The 25,732-nt window shown below is 46.6% G+C and overlaps 1 protein-coding gene across 1 annotated transcript in view; it reads right to left on the bottom strand.

Annotated features, from left to right (window-relative positions):
- Positions 1-25,732, bottom strand: part of SCN8A (sodium voltage-gated channel alpha subunit 8) — a 116,960-nt gene that overhangs the window by 36 nt on the left and 91,192 nt on the right. The window contains 8 exon segments of the mRNA XM_007452326.1: positions 2-1,122; positions 4,320-4,590; positions 7,661-7,765; positions 8,765-8,902; positions 9,423-9,476; positions 11,228-11,512; positions 17,566-17,688; positions 23,183-23,356. Of these exon segments, the coding sequence (XP_007452388.1) occupies positions 2-1,122; positions 4,320-4,590; positions 7,661-7,765; positions 8,765-8,902; positions 9,423-9,476; positions 11,228-11,512; positions 17,566-17,688; positions 23,183-23,356 (2,271 nt within the window).

Genomic DNA, 25,732 nt, shown 5'->3' with positions numbered 1-25,732 from the left:
TTCTGTTTCTTTCCCTTCTTCCTTCCTCTGCCCGTTGCTGTTGCTGTTTCTCCTTCTCGGGTTTAGTTACACTGTCATAGGATGGGAGGGAGGCTGTAGACGGGGTGCTCTCTTTTTTCTCCCGGTGGGTGCCTCCATTCTCCAGCTTATTGGAAGTTGTCTTTTTGCAAACGAAGCCCCGCCTTGCTAAATGTCCGCGGTAGGCGCGCTGCAGGACCACTGCTGACACCTCTTCCTGCTTGCGCCGCAGCGTGGTCGTGATTGGCTCGTAAGACATTTTGGAAGGATTGGATGCCACGAACCTCTCCTCCATCTGCTGCCGGAGGATGTCCAACTCTCCGCTGTCTCCCAGGACCCGCTTGGTGAAGGCAAAAAGGATGTCCAAGCAGTGGATGCGATCCCCGCTGACCATTGGCAGATCCATGGCAATGAGCTCTATGGTGTTGGGCTTGGGCACTCGGAGAGGATGCTCCAAGGCATCTGCAAAGTCTGCCAGCTTACTGTACTCGATGAACTGGGTGGCGTCGGGGTCGAACTTCTCCCAGATCTCATAGAAGGTCTCAAAGTCATCCTCACTCAGAGGGTCTGCGCTTTCCTCCGTGGCTACGCTGAAGTTCTCCAAGATGATGGCAATGTACATGTTCACCACGATCAGGAAGGAGATGATGATGTAGCTCACAAAGAAGAAGATGCCCACTGAGGGGTTCCCGCAGTCTCCTTTAAAGCCACTCCCTGGGTGTTCCTTGTCCAGACTGCAGTCGGGGGGGCGGTTTAGGATGGGCAGCAGCAGGCCATCCCAACCGGCCGAGGTGGTGATCTGAAATAGGCAGATCATGCTGTTGCCAAATGTCTCAAAGTTGAACATGTCATCAATGCCAGCCTCGTGCTTTACATATGCAAAATTGGACATCCCAAAGATGGAGAAGATGAACATGACCAGGAAGAGCAGAAGGCCGATGTTGAACAGAGCAGGCAAGGACATCATTAAGGCAAAGAGCAGGGTACGAATCCCTTTGGCGCCTTTGATCAGACGCAAGATGCGCCCAATACGGGCCAATCGGATGACTCGGAATAGGGTTGGGGAAACAAAGTATTTCTCAATTATATCAGCCAGGAACATTCCTAAGAAGAGGAACAGAAGATATGTTACTGAGCCCGGAGATGCCCTTTCTCTTTACTTATGGCGCCTGGCACTATGGAACCCTTAACTTCAAAGGACTTTACAGAATGAGTGCCTTACTATTCAGTCTGAACACTCACAATACAAAATTTTCTCAAAAGAAAATCGCATGTCTCAAACACACAGAGAAGCCGAGAAAACAAGAAAATGGACACCGAGGTACCTGACACCCAGATACAAAATCTCCTTCCACTCATCACCCCCAGAAGCAACCACTATCCTGCAGATGACATGTATCACCCCAGTGTCTTCATAATTTTGCTGTGTACGACCCCATAAATAATATATAGGTAGCAGCCTACTGTGTTTAAGGAATTATACCGTATCTCTCTTTCTAGATCTCTAATTTGCTTTTGAGACGTAACATTATGTTTGTGAGATTGATCTCTGGTGTTAAATTCTTTTTTTTTTTTTTTTTTTTTTTTTTTTTCAGATTTGTCCGTGCATAACTTTCTGAGGTGTTGTGGATTCTTCTCCAAAATGCTATCAAATTACCACATCCACAAACAGTGAATGGGAAGTCCTGGCTCCGCCCCGTAACTTCACTACCCAATGGCTGTGAAGCCTTAGTCCGCTAATGCCGCTAATTCTCAGGGCATCTTCTTCCTGGCTCTGAAAAGATATTTTTGGTTCTCATTGCCCCACGTTCCTACCTTACCAAACCAGCGTACAAGCTAAAGGGACCTCTCGGGAGTAGTTTTCAACTCAAGAGCTTCTAGATTTTTATGTTTAAAGCCATCAATCAGGGCTTCCCCGGTGGCGCAGCGGCTGAGAGTCCGCCTGCCGATGCAGGGGACGCGGGTTCGTGTCCCGGTCCGGGAGGATCCCGCGTGCCGCGGAGCGGCTGGGCCCGTGAGCCATGGCCGCTGGGCCTGCGCGTCCGGAGCCTGTGCTCCGCAACGGGAGAGGCCACGGCAGTGAGAGGCCCGGGTACGGCAAAAAAAAAAAAAAACGAAAACGAAAACAAAAGTAGAGGGTGAAACACGCACATCAGAGGGCCTTCTTCTGTTTGCATTCATCCAGGGGTCCGCTTCCACCAGACGACTCGCCTTTAAAACTAAAGAGCGATAACGGGAGCCCAGTGAGGGGCCGCAGAAGGAAGAGGAGACGAAAAGGTTGGGAGGTGCTCTTCCTTCAGGGTCTTCTCTTGCTGTCGAGGCCCCCACGAGACAGTGTGAGCACATCTTCATTTAAATAAAGAAATATCTTCCAACCATAAGGATTCATAAATATTGGGGTAGTGAACTGCAGGTTTTAAGGTTTTAAGCTATGAATCTTAACTTTGAGCTTTCAAGAAAATCTCTACCTCAGCCAGGACTCAGGATGATTTCTCAGCTCTCCTCTTTTTACTTCTCAATTAAGTCATAACCAGTGACCACAAGAAGTCAGGTAATGTACGTAATACTTGCATTCCGTACGTGCTGGGCAAGTAAGGCTTCAGAGAGGAGATGATGATGCCTCAGTAAGGTTCTGTAGGATGAATGCGTATTTGTGCCCAGAGAAAAGGGGAGAGAGGTGGGCAGACAGCAATCCAGGCAGTGGGATCAAGATTTAAGGGGTCCTCCAGGAGGTTCCAGGGAGAGTTTTACCCACACTCCTCTTAATTTAAAAAGATCTTTTTCTAACTTTTGTTTCTGAACAGATTAATGACATTAAAAAAAAAAAAAATCCCAATTATCAGAAGAAACTCTTCTTTCTCCTTATTTTCAAGTACCATCTGAGAATAGGGGGCATGGTTTCGTCTGTGGGTTTTCCATCCCACTTAGTGATGGGTGGGCAGAAAAAGTTTAAGAAACGTGGACAAGGGTAGCATGGTCCAAAGTGTGTTTTGTGGGAGGTTAGGAGTGCGGAGCTGAGGCCAGGGGGCTGGGCTTGCTCGCTTACCAGTTGCATGTCTCAGTAACTAACTGCTCTGTGCCTTTGTTCTTCCTGATACAGGGCTGTTGTGAGGGTTACATGAATCAAAACATGTAAAGCACTTAGAATGGTGACCAGCACATAGTATGTTCCATTAAACTCTTAGAAACATTATTATTGCTTGAAAACAGGGTGTTGTGACTGAATAAAGGTGGGATGATGTATTACACAGAATTCTTTACTCCAAGACTTTCAAGAGCCTCCTGTAGGCCAATGTGCCTTGTGACCCTCCAAAGGGAAATTCAGTGTATTGTACAGTGTTGCCCAAAGTAATTTCCTCATGGGATTCTTTTCCTGGGGAGAAATGTATGAGAGTAGTCAACACATTTTTGGACATGCTGCTCTGGAGAACAGAACTAGAAAGTGGGAGCACAGCTGCCTTCTGGTGGCCATGGCCACCACCTTGCTAAACCAGCTCTGGAGCTGGTTCCCTGGGTCTCGGGCACTCTACCCCAGCTAGCGTTAAGTCAGTCAAACCCACCTGGAACCAAGGCAGTGTTTCACCATTCGAGATGCCTTTTAGGAAGGCAAGGAAATTTGGGGGAGGGCGATCAGCAGGACAGCATTTCCACTGCCTGCCAGGACATCAGCCCTTCCAGGCCCTTAGGGTGAAGCAAATGCCACACAGTCACTGTTAAAAACCAGCTTGAGTTCTGCCTCTGCCACCTCCTAACTGAGTGACCCTGAACATCTTCACAGCAAAGATAGTAAAATACCTTGCTTCCTGGGCTGTCATAAGGCTCAAATGAGACAACACAAGTGAAGAAACTCTCCAACTACTTGGCACCGTAAAATCTTAGTAAATGAGCATCGCCATCAGCAGCAGTGCTGTCACTGCTGTCCCCACCGGAACGTTCCTCATTAATGTCCAACTTAACAATCTCTTACCAGGCCTTTTTCCACTTTATACTGCTACTGTAGCCAGATTTTAAAATATATTTCTTTTACCTTACCTGTTAGAATGTAAACTCTTTGAAAGCAAGAACCAAATCTAATCTTTTCCCCCTCTTCAGCCACAAAATTTACAACCCGAGACTACTATGAAGACTCATAGAAACTTGCTGACCCATATCAGCGATCCGGGGCGGGGCCCCGCCCCGCCCTGGGTGTAACCCGAGAGTAACCTGCCCGCCCTTCAGCCCGGTGTCATTCGTTGCACTCCCCGGAATCCCATACCCAGGGCCAGTCAGGTCCCTTTCCCGTCCTCGCCTGCCCCACTCACCCACAATGGAGAGGATGACCACCACGAAGTCAAAGATGTTCCAGCCAATGGTGAAATAGTAGTGCCTCAAGGCAAACATTTTGAGCACACACTCACAGGTGAAGAAAATGACAAAGACCAGGTTAATCCAGTAGAGAATGTTCTCCATCTGCTTGCTCTGAGTGTCTGTCTCCACCATCATTGTCACCATGTTAAGGCAGATGAGCATCATGATAACAATGTCAAAGGCTTGTTGAGTGACAAAATCGAAGACGATACCTTGGACTTTGTTCTGGGTGGGGAGGGAGGGAGGGAGGAAGACAAGAAGAGGCTTCATGAAAACCTTCCCCAGAGGACTGTGGGAGCTGCCACCCTGTTTTCTTTGCTGGAATACTGGCCCGCTCTCTGCTGCTGCTCTATCAGGGTGTCAGGAGCATGGCTGAAGACCAAGGTCAACATTCCCTCACCAAGAGTTTTCTAAAATTGCCACTCTTCTCTTGGTGTCTGTGCCATCACACGTTTCTGGGTGTCTTCCTACCTCTCCGGCTGCTCCTTTTTAGTCTTATTTGCCGGCCACTTCTCTTAATCTCCTCGTCCTCCCTTGGAGAGCTCACCTACCATCTATTCCTACCGCTCACATATTACCTATAGGTACTTCAGTTTCCCAAGTGTTTTCTTCTCCAGCCCGTATCTTTCCTCTGAACTCCTGGGTTGCTTGTTTGGTATCCGCTCCTGGATGACGCATAAGCATCTAAAAGCTCAGCAAGTCCAAAGCAGAGCTGCCTCCTTTCCTCTGCCTCTCTCCCAACTCGCTCTTCTTTCACCGCAATTATTTATCCAGTCTCTAAGCCAGAAAGCTGAGGGTCATTCCCGCTCACCCCTCTTCCTCATCCCCCATCTAATCCACTGCAGGTCCTGTGGAGTCTTCCTTGAATTCATCCGCTTCATTCCATTTCTGTGGCCCTCCTCTAACTAAGCCACCAACATCTTCCCTTTTGGACTTCTAGAAGGGTCTCCCGACTGGTCTTCCTGCTTACTCTCTTGCCCTCATCCAATGCAGTCTCCACACAGCAGCAAGTGTGACGATTTAAAAACATAAATGGTTCACATCACTCTCCTACTTAAAACCTCTCACTAGTTTCTCATTGGACTTGCAACAAAATTCCTATGGTTAACTGACTTAAAAAGGCCTTTCAGGGCTTCCCTGGTGGCGCAGTGGTTGAGAGTCCGCCTGCCGGTGCAGGGGACGCGGGTTCGTGCCCCGGTCTGGGAAGATCCCACGTGCCGCGGAGCGGCTGGGCCCTTGAGCCATGGCCGCTGAGCCTGCGCGCCCGGAGCCTGTGCTCGGCAACGGGAGAGGCCACAACAGTGACCTGGCCGCACTAATGTTTCCCGCTTTTAGGGCCTCATTTGCTTTCCCAGGATTCCTTTCCCCAGCATTCTGGCTCCTTATCCACTCAGATAGACCCGCCGTAGTGAGGCTTCTCCCACGACTCTGTTAAGGGAGACCCCCCCCCCCCGCCCGCCAGCCCAGGCCTCCATTACATTCTGTCACGGCCCTTCAGTTGATTTTTTTCTCACAACACTCTGCATTTTATTTTATTTATTTATTTATTTATTTGATGCGGACCATTTTTAAAGTCTTTATTGAATTTGTTACAATATTGCTTCTGTTTTGTTTTGTTTTTTTTTTACGTTTCTGGTGTTTTGGCAGCGAGGCACGTGGGATCTTAGCTCCCCGACCAGGGATTGAACCTGCACCCCCTGCATTGAAAGGCGAAGTCTTAACCACTGGACCGCCAGGGAAGTCCCTGCATTTTCTAATAACTGTTCGCTTACTTATTTATTATCTAGATCCCCACTACACTGTAAGCTCCATGATTGCGTTGTCTAAATTTGTTCATCACTTTTTGCCTAGTGCCTGGTACACAGTAGGAGATCTGTAACTATTTGCGGAATAAGTCTTTATCAATGCTTCCTACCACACTGAGCGTTTATATTTTAGTGTGGAAGAAAATACGCTCAGGTTCCCACGTGCAAAGTACTGAACAGAACTTTAGAAATGGCAATCCTCTTGCATCCCCTCTGATCGCATTTCTGTCACAAAGTGGAAACTACCGTCAAGGAAATATAAAAAATGTTCTCTTTCTTAAGATCTCCCTGATTTTCTAGATACCTAGGCACTTGAGCTCATGCTTATTTTCAGGATTACTTAACCTGGTGGTTTTCAAACTGTTCCGCAAAGCCCTAGGGTTTCCTCTCCCTCAGAAGTTGGTGAGGCGGGTATGCCAGGAACAGGGTGTGTGGGGTTAAGTCAGGAAAGTGCCCTGGGACTCCCACTCTTGATTCAAACAAAGTAGCTTCACTTTCATTTTTATAAATTAGGTTGCCAGGTAAGCTTTTAAGAGTTCTGCTGTGTTGTTGTTTTAAGTAAAAAGTTACTTTATCTATTTACTTATTTATTTATGGCCACGCACGGCTTGTGGGATCTTAGTTCCCCAACCATGGATCGAACCCGGGCCCCCGGCAGTGGCAGCACGGAGTCCTAACCCCTGAACCGCCAGGGAATTCCCTAAAAAGTTACTTTAAATTAAAGTTACAGAAGAAGGAACTTTGAGTGTGGCTTTTGGGGGTCATGTCCCACTCAGCGGGATGTATGGCTTCAGGAGCACAGCGTCTCCTTCTCTGAAGCAAGAGAACCACCACCAACCCAGGGTCAAGCAGAATCCCAGTCCCCAAATCTGTTTTACAAAAGGCTCAGTTCAAGGGAGGAAATCAGGCCACAGACTCTCCTAGCTTCACCCTCTCCTGCTCCCACAGATAACCGGAAAGAGGCATTAGCTTAGCTTTCAGGCACATCCTTGCAAAGACTTACTTGTTAAGCAGAGGGCTGAGAAAATAATGACCAAATCCTACCTTGTACTGGTAGGAAAGAGATCAGCTTTCATTTCACTTTCCTTTGTTCATTTTTAGTGGGTCTCTTAAAACCTCTCTCTACCAGGGTCACAGCCAATGTGGTCAACATGCCGATTCTCTGCTGCTGCCCAAGGATGCCTCAGAGGAAAGGTCAGGTGCAAATGCAAAAGCCATCCCATACCTTAACCCCGGTTCTTCTGCCGTCTTCCTCAGATCCCTGCTTGCGGGATCTCGGTTTCCCGACCGGGGATTGAACCTGGGCCCTCGGCAGTGAAAGCACAGAGTCCTAACCACTGGATGGCCAGCGAATTCCCTTCCTCAGAGCTTTTGGATGGGACAGCGAGGAGAGGATTGGAGGGCACAGGCTCCTCCCTCTGCGGTAGCTCTAGCCGTGTCTTTTTCCACACGGGGCCTCACTCTGCCCTGGGCCCCCACCGTGCACTCACCAGGGGCCGGGGGATGGGTTTCTGTGGTTTCTTCGAGCCCAGCTTTTTCATGGCATTGTAGTATTTCTTCTGCTCTTCGGTCATGAAGATGTCCTGACCTCCAAAGTGAAGGAAGGAAAGAGAGAACGCGCAATTACAACTGGCTTTCACACGCTACAAGTTTGGACCTAAGGTGCAACCCTGAGAACCGAGGGGGGTTTACCCCCTTCACTTTCCAGAGGTCAGTTTAGCTAATGGTTGTCCCAGAGTGAGGTAGACCTGGGACAGCTAATCTAATTCGAAGAGATACCTTTGTCTTCGCCTTGGGATTTCTGAGACCTGCTAGGGGCTAGGAAGGAAAGAAGGAAGGAAATGGAGTAACAGACCCCCAGGGAAGGATAAACTTGAGAGCCGTGACTCTATAAACACGTCTTCGTAAATTTTGGGGGGCCTGCTTTCCTGACACAATTCTCAAAAAAGCATTTTAAAATGAAAGGATTTTCAAGTCCTGGCTAATGGCCCATTTATTTCCCACAGTATTAAAAATTTAGAAATCCTGGTGGGAGCAAACAATTTGGGAAGTTCCTTGGAGTTTGTTGGGACAGGCTCGATTTATAAAATGAATGACAAGAGTAATCTTATTTGCTTTGGAAAAATTGTTAACGATCTAGGACAAGTGAAGGAAGTGAGCTTTCCAAGGTTGATCTCTCAAATCCCAGTGTGCTGGTGGTACCCGGGATTAACACAGATGATGAGTCGAGACAGTTTCTACTTCTCACTAAAGCTATTCATGTGCTGCTTTCCTTTTCAGCTGTCACTAGACCCTCTCTGACCCCACCTCCCTCTGGAGGGAGGCCAAACCTAGTAAAAAGCCTTGGGAACTGCTAGTAAATTTGGTACTAGTAAATTGCTAGTTTGGTCTAGTAAATGTGGTAGACCACACACTGCAAAATCCAGCAGAACACAACGGGCTGGTTGGGACTAATGTACAGTGGGGCCAGTGCCCCAGTGAGGTGATGGTCTGGATTTTAGAGGAAGAGAGGCACTTCTGTCTAGAGAGAGGGACAGAGGTGCCTCTCATCTGGGTTGACCTCCGGCCACTGGCAATGTGGGGAGGAGACCTATCTTTTTCTTTTGTTGATTGAAGTTATCAATGATGACACCGATGAACAGGTTGAGGGTGAAGAAGGAGCCGAAGATGATGAAGATGACAAAGTAGATGTACATGTAGATGTTGTCCTCGTACTTAGGCTGCTCGTCAGGCTGCCAAAGGACAGGAGAAAGAAGGGAGAGTCAGCTCCTAGCCTGCGGGCCAGGCGGGGGGTGGGGGGGGTTCCGACATGCCAAGGCCGCCAGCCCCGCTGACCGCTTGAGCTGCTGAGCCAGCTGGAGTAGGGGAGCCCGAGGTTCTCTCTGCCTGTCTCCTTCCCCACACTGGCAGGTCCTGCCCTGAGAAGGCATATTATGCCTTCCATGACGTATGTGGAGAATTCGCAAATCGTGAGGCGAGGGGGTGGGGAGGGCTGTCTGCCAGGAGCCACGCTTATTTCAGATCAGCACTGAAGAGCAGACAGCTCCATTAGGGCCAGGTGAAAACCGAGAGCCTAACCACCTGGAGCCGCTGTAAGAGAGTGATGACTCACTGAGAGGGGGAAAGTGACCTATAATCGGTGAGACAGGCAAAAAACGTTCTAACCGTCTCCCTCTTTCTTGGTGAGCTCCACCATGCTGCTTGCTTTCTAACCAGTTAAGAAGGTCGTGGTTTCACCAGGTATGACCTTACCTTTCGGGAATCTACAGCTGCATACATGATGTCCATCCAGCCTTTGAAGGTTGCCTGGCAAACAGAGTCAGTCATTAGACTGTGCCTGTTAGGGGGTGGGTGGGAGTCTGGGCAGGGTCCCAAAGGCAGGCTTAGGTTCAGCGAGAACACAAGTCAGGGAGTTTGGGTGCAGCCTCACGTGGACACAGAATTTTCTGTTTGTTAATACGGGTCCCAAGGGAGCTTTGTCTAAGCGCTGAATATAACATCAAAGATTGGCAGAGAAACATGTTGACAGTGGTAACTGGATCAATACTTTTACAAAAGGTCTTTAAAATGGGTCTGAGAAGGTCGCCTAAAGCTAGGGCAAACTCATATTTATGAGTGGCAGGAATCTACTGAGTTTACTTAGAACTTACCCCTCCATGAAGGAGTCATATTTTAAAAAGGTGTCAAAACAAGCAATGGGGCGGGGGAGGTCTGAAAAATTAATAGCTGCATTAAAAAAAAAGGTCAGAACTTTACCTCTACTAAGATACACATGTTTAGCCTATGGTAGTGGCAACAGCAGCTTCATCCTAGGCAACCTAACCTGATTTTGGAAACTTATGCGGGTAACCAGTTTAACAGTCTCCATGTTTTCCTTTCATTCTATGTTTTATTTACTCAACCAGATTCTAAGTTTTTTCAGGGCCTGGGCAGTTCTTTATTCAGCTGATGGCTCTGGTACTGCCTTGCATGTGGCGGGGACTCAACAGAACGTTTGGCTGGCTGATGTGCACTGGTTTCCTGGAGCTGCTCCAATTTAGGTTCAATCTGTGGGTCCAATTTCTTGAACTGGGAGAAAACAGCTAAAGAGCTCTGGAGTGGGATTAAACCACTGCTCATCCCATTAATTCCTACAAGCTAACAGTAAGTGCTTACTATACACAAGGCCGAGTTGAGAGCTTCACCTGCATTATCACATTTAATACTCCCAACAACTCTATGACATAGGGACAGTTGTAATAGTAACAAAGAAACATAATAGCAAATACCATTAATTAAGCACTGCTATGTGCCAGGCACTGTGCTAAGAAATGTTAATAAGTTATCATGAATCCTCTGAACTACCATGCAAGGTATTATTACTCAGATTTAACAGACGAAGAAACAGACTCAGAGAGGTTTAGTAATTTGTCCAAGGTTACATATCCAATAAATACCAGAGTGTGGTTCAAACCTACATCTGTTTCAGTCCGAAGACTAGGAGCTTTCATTGTACTCTACTGTCTTGTCAAACCCTCCAAAACATCGACCAGAGAGGAAGAGAAAACTAGACATGACGGAATGCTTCACTGTTTACTGTGATACATTAACTTGAGACCTTTCTCTAGGGTTGAGCTGACATGAGTAGCGGCATCATAGCACCGTCACATTGTCATATTTAGTTAACTCTAGTGTAGCTGTTACGTGGGATTGTTCTGCTCCATTAATTTTTTTTTTGGTCTATGCACTTTGCCTACTTTATTTTTTCTTTCTCTTTAACCACATACTCCGTCATGGAGAGAGATGGTGATCTCTCTGCAACTTTATTATGCTGCAGTCATCCTTATTTGTTGATAAGCAGAACTCTGCTTCTGAGCACAGTGACAGATTCCCTTGGCTGAGGTTTTGGAGATGTCAGAGTACTCAGGAAAGGTGTCTCCCTGGACCTGGTTTGGGAAATGACATTGTGCCCTGACCTATTAACAGCAATCCTGATTCTGGACGCAGGGTTGAGAAGGAACCAAGTGAGGTTTCGGCTATAGCCTTCTGGATTTCATAGGACGGAAAACAATCCTTACCACTTGAAGAAGCGCCAGATATCCTGCCCCGACGTTGTCAAAGTTGATTTTCACGTTCTTCCACCTGATTTCTGTATTGTTGCCCTCCATGAGCTTTTCACACTCCGTTTTATTGTTGACATCTTCAATTTCAAATCGGATTTCAGAAGACTCATTAAAGCAGTAGTGGTACTTTCCGGCAAACAGGTTAACTCCCATGATGCTGAAAATCAGCCAGAAGATGAGACACACCAGCAGCACATTCATGATGGAGGGGATGGCGCCCACCAAGGCATTCACCACCACCTGCATTGGAAGGGGGAGGTTGCTGAGTGTCGGGAATAAGTACAGGCACGCACACTCTTTTGATTTCCAGGAGGGGAATGACACTTTGTGGCTTGTTCTGACTATGGAAACATTATGTTCCCTTTGGAATTAGGGTAACCAGACAGATCCATAAGCAGGACCACAATTTTGTATATCTATGAGATATATTTTGAGGAATTCTGAAAGTTACATATTTATTTCATTGAACACAAATTCCCCTGCCCAAGTTGACCTAGGTCTCTCTCCTAGGCATCAACCTGGGACCGAAAGAATTACTTCATTGTCTAGTGTCCCTTCTCATCAACCCATAAAGTATGCCCCCCATGGGAAAATCTGAGTGATTTCAAGCTCACTAGTTGCCTTTCGACAGACATTCCCCCTCTGCAAAGCAAGGTGAGGTTGTTCAAAATCACAGAGAACTACCCTGTGGGGTTAGCAGTGAATCACTCAACGGTACATGAAGTCTCTTTTATGACTGTGCAAGGCCAGTTATCTCATTTCAGGCAAGAGCTGAGCATGCATTTTTTTGCAGGCTCAAGGGAAAAAAAAAAAAAAAAAAAAAAAAAGCTATATTCCCTCTACCAAACAGTATAAAATAAAATCTGAATGGTTGTGTTTTTCATGCAAGATTCATTCTCCTTCTTCAGGCTTTTTCTTTTTCTGACTCTGCAGAGGCTTCTAGACCCGAGTCGCCCTCTGCCTGGCTAATGCCGGTGTCTCTCTGCTCAATCCGGGGTTTGACTCAACTCTTCACAATGTATTATTAGAAAAAGGAATAATTTGGGGTTTTTGGGAGAATTTTGGGTTAGATCACTGGTCTTGAAACCCAAAAACTGGCATGTTGTTAAAAATCACTGACTACAGTAAGCTCGGGAGTGAAAAAAAGCAAAGGGAAAGGAGGTCCCTCAGGAATTAAATTTTCTGTGTTGTTTTTAACTTTGATTTTGCTTCACACTACAGATGAGAATAGCTAGACAACACTTCCACTGTGGCAGCAGTTTTCACTAGAAGAGTTCAAAGTGCTTTACAAAAATAGCATTTCAGGTGGTGGGGCAGAAAACAAAGCTGGTGTTCATTTCTTCCCTGATTCTCACTTGCTGTTGTCTTAAGCAGGACTGCTAAGGCCCAGCAAGGTGACCCTAAAATGGGAAGCATGTTTCTCCCTTTTTCTAGTATCCTAGGAGGATAAGTGGAGTTAAAATAAAGACCCTGGATATAAACAAAGTCTTCTAATGTTTTGTTAGAAGGAGGTGACAAGTATCACCACCTTCCTCCATCCGCTTTTCAGTGCAGCGAAGAGAGGACACGCTGCCAACCAGCAAGCACTGCATGGAAACGGCCAAAAAGGGCCGCGCTGTAGAAGGAACACCAGGGGGCAGCTCTGGGCTCTAATTTGAGCCCGATTTGGGGCCAGGTTTTCCTTATCTTCTGTTTTGGCCTTAGATTGTCATGTCACTCATTGGAACACGTGGCTGAGAAGAGCTGTCTGTCCTGTCCTATATTAAAAAAGGCAACGATATTCTGCTAAGGAGTCACTCTCCTTAGATTAAAATATTAGTTTTGTGTTTCTCCAATTCACATATGAAGGACTTTAGATTGAGAGGCAGTTATTTCTTAATCCTTAGACCAAGAAATCTCTTCTAGATGTAATAGCTCTGTCATTGGTATAAAATAATTATACTTCCATTGTTCATAACTTTGAGCAAAGAAAGCTAGAATACCTGAAATCTGGGAACTCCCCAATGTTATTGTGGAGAATGATATTCATATTTATTTATGTTACCAAATCTGTCGGGTGATCAGATACGCATTTTACCTCCTCTTTCTACAGTTGCTTACCCTTTGATGGGAGTACTTCAAGGCAATGAAATGTGCAAAAGAATAGGCAAAAGGAAGGTGACCTACAAATGGAATAATTTATTTCTCAAAAGTTAAGGGAGTAGGTTACGTAAAGTTTCAAAAGCTCAAGTCTACGTGACAGCATTTTGCAGCAGAGCTCAGGTGAGAGAGCGTGACCTTCTATTAGACCATCACAAGTGTGCAATACAGAAGTTGGCCCCAAAAGATTTGAAACCTAGAAATCTTGCTTTTTATATCAATTCAGAGTATACCTCCTCTAGGAATTCTTCTGACTACCTTAACCTAGTCGAACCTGTCCTACATAGTGTCTGTGTGTTACAGTTAAATGTGGGGTAATATTTCCGGCGGGGAAGAATAATTAGCTAACTGACTAAGAAATCTCTTTGCACTTTTAAACTCATAGATATGCTCAAAGGAATCAGTACACAGAAGTATTTACTGGGCCTCGTTCTCTGATACATGTGACATAAAAATCCTATAAAATCCAATGTACTTGTGAGATGTAAATGTACTTTCACTTATAATGAAATGTACTTTCATTATAACCAAAAGAAAAACTTCTTAGCTTTATTTCATGAATAAAACAGTAAGCAGCTGATGAACTTTACTAATAATTCTTCCTTGCTGTGAACATTAGCTAATATTCTCAGCAAGCAAAGAGCAAGAAACCATGCTTTCTTATTTTGAACCCTTACACTATAGACATATATATAAACGATAATTTAAGTTTCCACGGATAGTTACGTAATAAAGTGGATCTCCCCTTCTGCTCCCTAATAACTCAAGTTATTCTGTGTCACCTTTAATTATGATGAAATTCATTATTGTTAAAAGTTAGGTAGAGAAATACTACTCAAAGCTAGGATCTAGCAACCTATAAAGTTACTTTTTGCAATGGAAGTTTATATTTAGCAGTTGATAGAAATCTCATTTGATGAAAAAATTCCAATGGGTACTAATTCTTTCAGCATTTTTGTCTTCTCTATAATGCCTAGAACATTATTGCTCATTAAATACTATAACATCTGTCAAATCGCTTTTATTATCTGGCAGAGGGAACATGGCTTTAATGGACAACTATATACTGACAATCAACAAAAATGCATGCATGTTTCACAGCATTACTATTCTGTACCCTCAAAAATTTAACAGCACAGCAAAATCCTTAAATGAAGATTACTATGGAGGAGAGAAAAGCAAAGAACTACATTAAGCATTCCTTTGCCGACAGCACGAGCGTTTCAGTGTTCTGGTCTTTGGTTTGAGGAAGAGACTGAAGCCAGTGTCCCAGGACAGGCTAGGGCCTTATGTTCCCTCTCAAGCGAAGGTCTGAACCTCTCACCGGAGCAGCACAGTGACAGTTGAGCCCATCTGCATTGATGGTATTCAGTTCATAAAGATGTCTTGTTTAAAATTTTCTAAGGGGATAATCTCTTAGATTGTGCAAGTGTTGGCACACACAAGGACCCAAACCAAGAAATGAAAAACACAGCCCTGCAGAAGAGTAACGTTCAAGTAAAACCTAGGTCCCTAATTCTGTTTATTACTGGGGCAAATTCACTCCTCCCTTCTTGCAGTTATTCTTGCACAGAAGGGCTGGGGAACTGCAGGAAAGGAATGGGTCCTGAGTTTTCACCTCCGGCCCAACCAGAAGTGGCCGTGCTGTCGCTGACTGGAGCCAACCAAAGGAGGTGACATTCTTTACCAGAGTTTCCCTTACTGAATGTTTACTGTTTGAAAGCCCGGCTTTGGGTTCAAACTTGTTCCTGCCCTTATAATCTCATTTGAGAAAACCTTTACCAATGCTTTTCAAATAAAAGTGTCTGCTCTTCTGGTCACCCATTCCAGACCTCTGGGCTCCTCACCTACTTGAAAGTTGACAAGTAAAAGTTTGGAGGGAATGGAAACTGCGAGTCCCGGAAAGGTGAGGAAAGAAGGAGGAGCTAAAGGGAAGAGGTGTGGCCACCAGAAGCACTCCTGTGTTCAGACAATTCACGTAATTTCCTCGTGAGCCAACTGGCGGCAGCTGGTCAGGGAGGACTGCCTCTGCCACAGGTTGGGACTGGCAGTAATGGGCACCCAGACGGAGAAAGTCAGTAGCAGTGTCAGTTGGGCATCTTTTTGGGGGCTTTCTTTGGGTATTACCAGTCTCCTTTTAGGAGTTCCAGGACCCCTCCTGGGGCATGTGGAGGATCACAGGCTACTGAGTTTAGGTACAATGTTGCAACTATTATCTTCAGTTTTCAGTCACCAAAATGGATTATCAACTTTATAACAAAACTAGTATGACTTATTTAAAAAATTTAACTAACCCTTTCTGGAAAAAGTGGGAAGGTGGGCTTCCCTGGTGGCGCAGTGGCTGGGAGTCCGCCTGCCGATGCAGGGGACGCGGGTTCGTGCCCCGGTCCGGGAAGATCCCACGTGCCGCGGAGCGGCTGGGCCCGTGAGCCGCGGCCGCTGAGCCTGCGCGTCCGGAGCCTGTGCTCCGCAAGGGGAGAGGCCACAACAGTGAGACGCCCGCATACCGAAAAAAAAAGTGGGAAGGTGGGAGAGGAGGGAAGAGCATTTTGATCCTGTCTTCAGTGACCCTATGGCCCCCTAAAACACTGAGCCCTCTGCAATATACTTTCCCCTTACATTTAGCTCGAGCATAACAATGACCTGATTGCACACATTCTGAAACCTCTCTTAACCTGTGGGAGAAAGACTTAGAATCCCAAGTTTTGTTTCTTAAATTAAAATAAATTTATGCTGCTGTGGAACTGACCTTCCTGCAGATGGTTTCAGGTGGGTTGCAGAAAGCTTATATTTAGTAAACCAAACTGTGACTGTGCTACAGGAGAAATGCACATTTCTTGCAGAAAGCATTTGTCTGGATAAACTAAAATAATGAAATTCCCAAGTCCCAGTGAAATTTTCGTCTTCCTGTACAGATGTGGGCGGCTTCACGAAACAGTGGCCAGGAACCCACAGATGAGGACTGAACAAAGCAGCACTGTCCTGGTACCTCGTTCCTCTGAGCAGTCTTGCTTCACGTGAACTACCACAACAGTTTAATTTTTATTCCTACATTCTGATATCTGCACGTTTAAAAACGTATCCTCTGGCTTGCTCTCCTGCATGTATTCAACATCTGAATTAAAATGAGTTTTCTTGGTCTCGTTAAGTATAACAGACCTCTCTGATTACCACAGGATAACCACTACCACCAAAAGCCAGCGGTCCATTTGATTTTACGGACTCGCATGTCTGTGTGTCTGTGTGTGCGCGCGCACGCTCGCGCACGCACACGTGCACACACACACAAATTTTTTTTAAACCAAGAGAGACAGCAAAAAGGCACCAAAAGAGGGAGCCTTATTTCTATAATCGGCAGGGTGACAACACCTTGCACTGTTTGGGTTTGGGTGGAGTTATCGCCAAAACAGGAATAGCAGGTGTTGAGAAATTTCAGGAGAACTAGCTGATAGTCACCTAGCATCGTACCCGGTTGTTATTTTGACAGTGTTAGGACAGGGGACCATATAGCGTGGGCAGAGGGGTGGGGGGTGAGGAGGAAAGCTTTGCTATCAGACAGAGGCTGCCAGTCCTTACGGGACTGGGCTGAGAACAACAAGGTGCAATAAGAGGAATCAGAACAGAAAGAAAAGCATTTCTTTTCCCAGGGCCATGCCAAATTCTGCTCCGTCCCCAGTTCCAGGCCTGCCATCCCGTCTTCAAGCCCCTTCTCGGCCGCTTTCTCAGTGACTCCAAGGCCGCAGTCCTCACCTGGCTGACGCCCCTACACTGCACTCTCCCTGCCTGCGGCCTCTGCTTTTCAGTGGGTCTGTGGGCGACAATTCCCCTTCTTTGCACCTGGTGATTCTCCCTATTAAATCAACAGCCCAGAAAGCCGCCCCAAGTGCTACAGATAAGCCAGGCCAGATGAGAATAGCCAATGTTAACATGTTCTGCGATGGCATGTCGTTGGGGGCGGGGCCAGTATTAATGTGATGAGGCAGCTAAACGCGACTGCCCTTGGGGCAGGTGCGGGGGCGAAAGAGTGGAGGATCAAGTCAGCAGCTGCATCCAGAGTTCGTGTGTGAATGCTCTTTCCACCACGTGATCAGTTCTAGCATGCTTAGACAGTTTCCACTGGCATGCAGAAGGATCAGCTGCTCTTAGTATCTTACCCTCATCCCTTCAAATCGTGATAAGGCTCTTAAGGGTCTCAAAGCTCTTAGGGTCCTAAGGGACTTTATGGCACCTAGTTCCGAGTAGCCCAGGGCATTAGCTATAAGGCTGACTAAAGAGACCTACACGGAAACAGAAGAGAAAAACAAAAACAAAAAAAGGAAACAAAAGGAAAAAAAAAGAAAAAAAAAGAAAAGAAAACAGAGGTTCCAGAGTGTTAGAATAAAGCCCCTAGCACTGATTATACAGATTGGGCCCCGCCCCCCCCCCACCCCCGGAAGAGGAAGTGGGTAACACCAGCTGCCTACTTGAACTTGGACTCAAACGACCTGGAAGGAAAGGTGGTTGAGAGGCAGAAGAAAAAACACAAAGGGAAGAGAACGCGGAGAGAGGGCAGTAGAACAGACATACAAGTTGGCAAAGGGAAGAGGCTGAAGGGAGAGGGAGAATGAGGCAGTTCCATTGGAAGGAGAGGAGCCTGAACAGATGACAAAAACCTTACCCTCGCCCTTTATAGTCTCTGCAGGTCCCCGAAGTTCCCATTAAATTAAGCCAGACAAACTTAATGGTACCTATGGAAAAGAATACAGATAAATACACACACTCCACACAGGCTGCCCCCTCCTCAGCTCATTCACCATGGATTTCCAACAGGGACAAGCTCTCTTACTCCTGGTTGACAAGAAACCATTTGAGAATTGGATGCGCCACTACATCAACAAGGAAACGTACTCAATAAGCACCACAGCTGACTCTGCAGTTCCCAACAAGAAAAGGACCAAAAGAAGAAACTTCTTGATGGAGGTTTGGCTCCATGGGAACTCACTTAAGTGATTCTCTCACTTTTAACCGCAACAATCCTTCCATCTTTTAACTATAACCGTGACTCCTTCATGGCCACGAGAGCTTGGGCCGGTCTGGACAACTGAATCCGTATTTTCCCTTATAATCCCCATTCTTTCTCTCCAGAACAGCCCCAGAAGAACTGGCCTCAGGTTTGTCCTTTCCAGGACAATCTTCTTTTACTCTCATCATCAGAATAACAGCTGGAAGGGTTCTTGGAATAATTCTTTATTTACAGATGAGGAAAATTGAGACCCATACACAAGAATTTGCCCGGTGTCACACTGGCAGTTCTGGAGCCAGGATTAAAGGCTCACATGCCTGATTCCCAGGCCAGAGCTCTTTCTCCCACGGGATAGGTCACCTCCCTCACTGGCAGGTTGGATGACAAAATCTCAATAGAGGATTACGGTATCTGAACAATTTGGGCTTGAATATGTTGCCATGCTGGGGAGAAGTTAGTCTGGTCTCTAGGCCCAGAGTCACGGTCAAATTCTTTCCTGCGCTTCCACTGGCAAACTCACCTTATTCTTCCAGAGGTCTCAGAACAGTTACCACGCCGACCCTTAACTATACCTAGGGCTGCCTGGGCCTAACCGGAGAGAGATGTGTAGCTCTGCAGGGGGCACCAGACCTGAAATACCTGTAGTCAGAATGTTTGGGCTCCTGGCTTTCTTCGAGCTGTCTTTCCTTTATATCGCATCACAAATTCTGGGATCAGTTAAGATGTTTCCATCAACAATTCTTAAATTCCCTCTACTGGGAAGTGGTGATTACAGATCGGCTTGGCCTAAACTGGCATTTTAAAGCAACAATCCATAACTTAGTTTCATTTGTTGCTTTTTATCTCTAGCTGAGGGATTTACTTCTTTGATTCTGTATCTCTGAACTGTAAAAAAAAAAAAAAAAAAAAAAAAAAAAAAAAAAGTTGCTTTAAATGAGGATATTTATAATTAAGCAGCAGGGGTAGGAGTAGCAGGTCAGTGACCTAGTGAGGGTCACGGATGAGCAGACGCTCAAAGGTTTCAGTTTTTCAAAGGGTTGTGAACCTTCAACTATGCCTGTCCTCGTAACCCATTAGTGTAGGTCTCTCCCCTAGAGTCCTGGGCTGTACCCGAAGCAAATCTGGAATTAAATGCTGCCCTATTAGGCCACTCATGCTCTCTGAAGGGTAGATGGCTCAGAGGTCAATTTCTGTTCAAAACAAGGGCCTCAAAATCCTTATCTAGAACACAGTAGTACCAACCAACCATTTTCTCTCCATCCATCATTAAGAGTAAGACCCTCCATGGAGGTGTCTTTTGCCTACTATTGCCAAGTGCAGCCAACTCTTAACCCCAAAGAATCTATAGGTACATCTGAAAGTAAGTTACCTCAACCAAATACATGAGTTCAGAATACCTGAGTCAACTTCATCCTGTGAAACTATGCCAGGTGAAGACTGCAAAAAACTAAGTTTCATACAAGACAAGACAACCCAAGTTCTTCTCGGGGCGAGGGGCGGTGCGTAATTTGTCTGATAATAAATAGGCCTACCTAAAGTGGGGGGGGAAGGGTGGAGGAGGTACAGATGCCAATTCAGAGGCTGGCTCTAAATGGTGCTGAGAGATAGTCTGCCGCTCAACGCATCAATCTGGCCAAGATCACCCAAGACAGGATCAGCAAGCATCCTATCTGGGTTATTCCTAAACAGTTAGGGGCAATTTTATAATCTGCTGAGTCTCCATGTTAAACTCTCACTGGACATAATCAGAACATTTTTTAGAATTAAGGAAAGAATCAAACCCAAAAAAAAAAAAAAAAAAAAGGGAGCTGAGGGGAAGTCAAAATCCAGGGTATCTGTGGCTTCAGGCATTGAAAAAAAGGGAGAGACACTGGGTGGCTTTTTCAAAATGATGTGAACATTTTCAAACGGAGAATGGTTTCAGCAGTCTGAATTCAGGATGAGGTGAATGGTCTCCGCAAGTTCCCATCCCTGGAACCGATATGCTGGCTAATCTCCGGATCTGATGCGGTAAATTTCCCTGGGAAAAGATGACAAAATTCTTTTCCAGGACAAGCTCTCCAGTGCAGCCAAGGACCTGGGCAAAAGAAAATGTTGTCTCTGTTTGGGAATTCACCTGGCTTACAAACACAGGGAGTTAACCTTGGAAGTTGTCTAGATCATCCCCATGATCCTAAAAAGTGCTCTGAGCAGCTATAAAGGGCAACAAGGAAGAATGAAAATCCATTAGGGAAAACAAACATGGTGATGAATAGCAGATTCAGACATCAAGTCACCGGTGGATGAAATGGGAGGAAGAGAGTCTCAGAGATGCTCCAAAATTAGGACCTAAAATTTACACCTGCTGGATGTTCTAAAATGCCAAAGGCACTAGACACTTTGTCCAAAAGGACAGCAAAAACTGACAGTTCCACACGTCCAGGTGTCAGTCTAAGCCTTATTCTCCGCCCACAACTCAGAAGTGGCCAACAGTGCAGCCACGGCATGGACTGGGGCTCCCCCCGCCCCCAGCACACTCTGCTTCACACTGGTTATTTGTGTACGTGTCCCATCTTTTCAGTCCTTTGAGAGAAGTGACCTTGTCTTCTACTCTCTGTATCCCCCCCGCCCCGATACGTGGTAGGAGGCTTTGTGTTGCAGATGCTCCGTAGACATGAGACATGAAGAATAAATGCACTGCTCTGTCCCAGAGAAAACAGAAGGAAGGTCCTGGGAAAGCCCTGTTCCTGGAATGCTGTATTTCCACAGCCTGGAGTCAGGTCAGAGTGGCCCTGCAAGCCAGTGTGAGCTTCCCAGGGGCCGGGACTATGCCTGCCTGTCCCGTGACTCCCTATGGCTTCTGGGACAATTCCACACGGAGAATGGTATTTCATTTATGTCTGTCTACTAGTCACTGGTCCAGAGGTATTCTCAGGAGCCAGTGTCAGGTCTCATGGCAATGTAGGAGTCCAGCAACTCCCCCAAGCTAGGGGGATTTAAGGATTATTGTCAGTTGGCTACATGCCTTTCTCACGGTTTTTGTTTCCCTGCCACCTAGTATAAAAAGTACTAAAAATATTTGCTAAATAAATAAATGGTGACATGCAGAATCGTTAATGCTTTTAGCAGCTTATCTGGGTACCAGAGGAATGTGGGATACTTGATTGATACAAATTCTGGGGTTGCCCACCCCAGAGAGAAGAGGAATAGAGTAGTAGAGGCTAGGGTGAACAGGAGGCAGGTCATGGTAGGGAAGATCTGCTTCTGGATCACAGCTTTCCTAGGGCCGCTGGAAGTGTGGCAGTGGATGTACCTATCCGAGTTCTTGGAAGGTCCAGAAGATGAGGGGCTTCTAGGATTCCCAAGGGTGTCCCACCTGATTCTAAGTGGTCCTGAGGAGTTACAGTGAAATGAAGACTCCAGAGCACTTCCCCTGTTCTGTAGAAAGAAAGCTGGCCCAGTGTCACTTTAGTACTCTGGGCCTTATCCCAAGCCCATTCCTTAGCTCCTAGAACTCAAGCTTTCCATCTGTGGGAGGTAGAGTCCCTTCCATCCAAGGTTGCTGAAACCTCTGGCCAAGGGGCTCTCTTGCTGGCAACTCTGGGGCGATACCTCTCCGGTTCACTCGGACGGCAGACAGCGACCCCCTCACTTCATTTAGGGATCTTCCCAAAGGCTTGCTTTTCGAAATGGGGAATGTAGACAGGAGCATAGTGACAGCTCTTGGAAGGCGTCATTAAACCATGGAAGTTGCAGATGCTGTGTTGGGAAAGGAGTGCATTAACAGAGCAGAACGCCAGGTGCCTGTTACTTCCCTGCTGCTCTACGCTAGATCCCGGAGGCACTCTAGTGCCTATATGGTAGTTCACCATATAGCCAATGAAACCCATATTCTAAATGTATCAACCCAGGCGCCAAGCACTCCACTTTCTTGGCACTTCCCAGCCCTCAGAAGGAAGTGAAGTTTCCATAGGCCCTGCTCCTGAAATTCCCATTCACTCCCATTCAAATGCTGATTTGGCTGAAAGAAAAAAAGCTTCAGTGATTAGACAGAATAAGGAACACTCATCATGGTTAGAAAACCCAATAAGGAACAAGTCGTGGTGGGGTGAGAAATAGTGTCAGGTGATGCAGCTTCCACCCTGAAAAATAACATGGCAGGCGAAGGCCGCTGAGCTGTGGAGATGGTCTCAAAACCTGGAGGAAAAAGGATTTTTTAAGAGTTTGATCACCTCTGTGGAAATGCGACATGTGGGAAGAGGGGGGGCTTTGTTTCAGGGTGACTCCTCCTCGCCCTGACAGTCTGACTTGTTCAGATGAGTCTGGTATGAAGACTTGAGGTGGGTGGGAGTATCCCCGGGGACGGTCGGCAGGAGAGTCTACTAAGATCCCACCACCACCTCCTCCGTCCCAGCAGCACCCACCTCGTCCTCTAAGCCCTCTCCTGGCGGCAGGAGGAGGGCGTCACACTGGCTTGGGGACACAATCCTCCTGTTGCCAGCCTAATAGCAAGGCTCTGACACCAAAGATTCTGCCCAATCCTATCTCTGAAATTTCTAGGCCAAACCACCAGAGTAAAGAGCTGCTGAGTTAGTCCCTGGAGCAAATGCAGGACTTCAGAGCCCCTTTCCCAAAGATACGATCTGAGTGCTCCAAAAGGAGCTGTAGTGCTCTATCTACATCTTGTCCTACACCCTGGGCCCCAGGCAACTCCAGCCATCAGAGGAAGGACAGTCCCTGTTTTTGCTTTCCTGCTGGCATGGGTGGGAAGTAGAAAGCAGGACACGTACAGCCACGATGAGGAAGTCCAGCCAGCACCAGGCATTGGTGAAGAACTTGACGAAGCCATAGGCTATCCACTTGAGCAACATCTCCAGGATGAAGATATAGGTGAAGACTTTGTCAGCGTACTCCAGGATGGTACGAATGGTCTTCCTCTGCTCAATGTAGATGTCCTCGAAGGCCTGGAAGAGAGGCAGCAGCTGCCTATAGTGCCTAAAGGGAAACAAGCAACACGGAGGTACTGCCCCCCTCCGCAGCCCTCCCACCTGCGGTGGCCCGTCATCAGCTCCCTGTCTCTTTCTCTCTATCCCCTGCTACACATGGCTTTTCTCTTCAAAAAAGCGTTCCTGAGATGTAATTCACATACCTCACAATGCAGCTATTTAAAGTGTACAGTGCAATAGCTATTAATACAATTCAGAGTCGTACATCCATCACCACAATTTGAGAATATTTTCATTACCCCCCAAAGAAACCCCACACCTCTAGCTGTCACCCTCTAGTCTCCCGATCTCCCCCTAGTCCTGGCAACCACTCCTCTGTCTTCTATCTCCACAGGTCTACTCCTTCTGGACATTTCGTACAAACGGAATCATATAATATGCGGTCCTTGGCGCCTGGCTTCTTTAACTTAGAATAATGTTTTCAAAGTTCATCCATATGGCAGCGCCCCTCAGCACTTCATTTCTCCTTTTATCGATGAATAATGTTCCAGTTACGGCTATACCAACATTTTGTTTATCCTTCATCAGTTGACGGACATATGTGTTGTTTTTACTTTTTGGCTATTGTGAATAATGCTGCTGTGAACATCTGTGTACAAGTTTTCATGTGGACATGTTTTTATTCCCCTTGGGTGTATACCTAGGAGTGGAATGGCTGGGTCATTGGTAACTCAAGTTTCATTTTTTAGAGGAACTGCCAAACTGTTTTCCAAAGAGGCCGGACCAGTTTACATTCCCACCAGCAGCAGGTGAGGGGTCCAATTTCCCCACATCCCTGTTAACACTTTATATATTTACAGGACAAAGTTTTTTCTCCCTTCAGCCCCCGACACCACGGACACAGGTGGAGAGTTACAGGACTGGAAGACACCGGGTGAAGAGAATCTCAACACTCCTTTCTTTCTCTGGAGCTCCCAAACGAGGGGATGAGCCTTTGTCACGTGAAGGTCTGAGCACTCGTGCGTGCAGGGGCGTGGACTGCAGAAGCTCTGTGCTGGGCGGGGAGGGAATCCCTGAAGCATGGGGAAAAAAAACCTGGAGGTGGACAAAAGGTCCTGTGCCCTGCGGTGGAGGAGCCTGCTCTGAACAGTCCCAGAAGGAAGGACAGAGTCAGGCTGCCCGCAGACTCCTCTTCCAAAATGGAGGCACACGGACATCCAGGTTCGCTGCTGGGCAGTGGGGACAGAAATCATGGGTCCACAGTCCTCAGGGTCTGGTACAAATAAATCCCCTCCGCTCAGTGGAAAAGCTACAGCTTCCACGTCACGTTTCCCCTTAGCTCCACCTGTAGAGATCCATCCTAGAACCCAACATACGGGAGCTGCCTGAGACTGTTCATCCTGTCACTGGGGGCTCTGATCCCCCTCTGAGATCTCCTCACAACCACATTCTAGTCTTTTCTTGGACATTTTAGCTGTGGCTTCACTTGACTTGAGTCTCATGCTACTACTGCACAGGGTCTTCATGTCCTGAGCCCAGTCTCCCCCGTTTTATTCACCTTTGATAAATAAAGACTGTCACAGGTAGCAGTAAAGAAGGTTCAATACATTTGTTTCACTGCTGCGTCTACTCTTTTTCGTAGAGACGGGGGAAGAGAAGAATCAAAGGGTGCGGCACGTCCTCTCTTATTTTGGGTTTTCATTTACTAGATTTGAAGAATAATGATGACAACAGTAATAAAAGACCTTCCTCAATCCCTGGCCTGAGTCTGATCCTTTCTCAAGGGCAGGGCCTGCGCTGTCATCTTGGGGCCTCCACAGGCCTCAGGAGGTGCTGAGTGAATGCCTGCTGGTGCAATAAACGGCCTGGGGGCAGGCAGGATGGTCTGGCTCCCCTTCACTAGGGATGGAGGCTTTTTTGCCTCCTGCTCTAGTCCTGACGCTTTCCTGCATTGCTCACCACCCCCCACAACTCCCCACTGTTCACCGTCGTCTTCACGCTCGCCCAGGGCTTTTCTTCACATGTCACTTCCTGTCTCGGCTTCTCCTATTCTCCTACCTCACAAGTCAGAGAAACTTCTCAAGTCACTGGGGGATCTCTACACTAAATGTGGGGCTTCTCTCTTGTTATTTTTTGCTTCCAGATTAGGCTCTAATACCACACCTACATGAATGTGCCCACCTTCTTTAAAAGCATTTCAAAATCCAGCATTCTTTACTTTTCCCTTAATTAAAAGAAGGAAAATGTGTTGTGTCTCTAGTCCCTGCTGTCTTCGAATCTACCCAACTAGGAAGCAGCTCCCTCACAGCAGACCCTGTGCAGATCTCCTCAGTTATAATCCTGCTAAAAAATGAAAGTAAACACCAAGGTAATTAGTCCTAGTAGGGGAGGAAC

The sequence above is a fragment of the Lipotes vexillifer genome, unplaced genomic scaffold, assembly GCF_000442215.2.
Source record: "Lipotes vexillifer unplaced genomic scaffold, Lipotes_vexillifer_v1.1 scaffold422, whole genome shotgun sequence".
NCBI lineage: Eukaryota > Metazoa > Chordata > Mammalia > Artiodactyla > Lipotidae > Lipotes > Lipotes vexillifer.
Note: the sequence above shows the minus strand (reverse complement) of the source record. Positions and strands in the feature narration are given on the sequence as shown.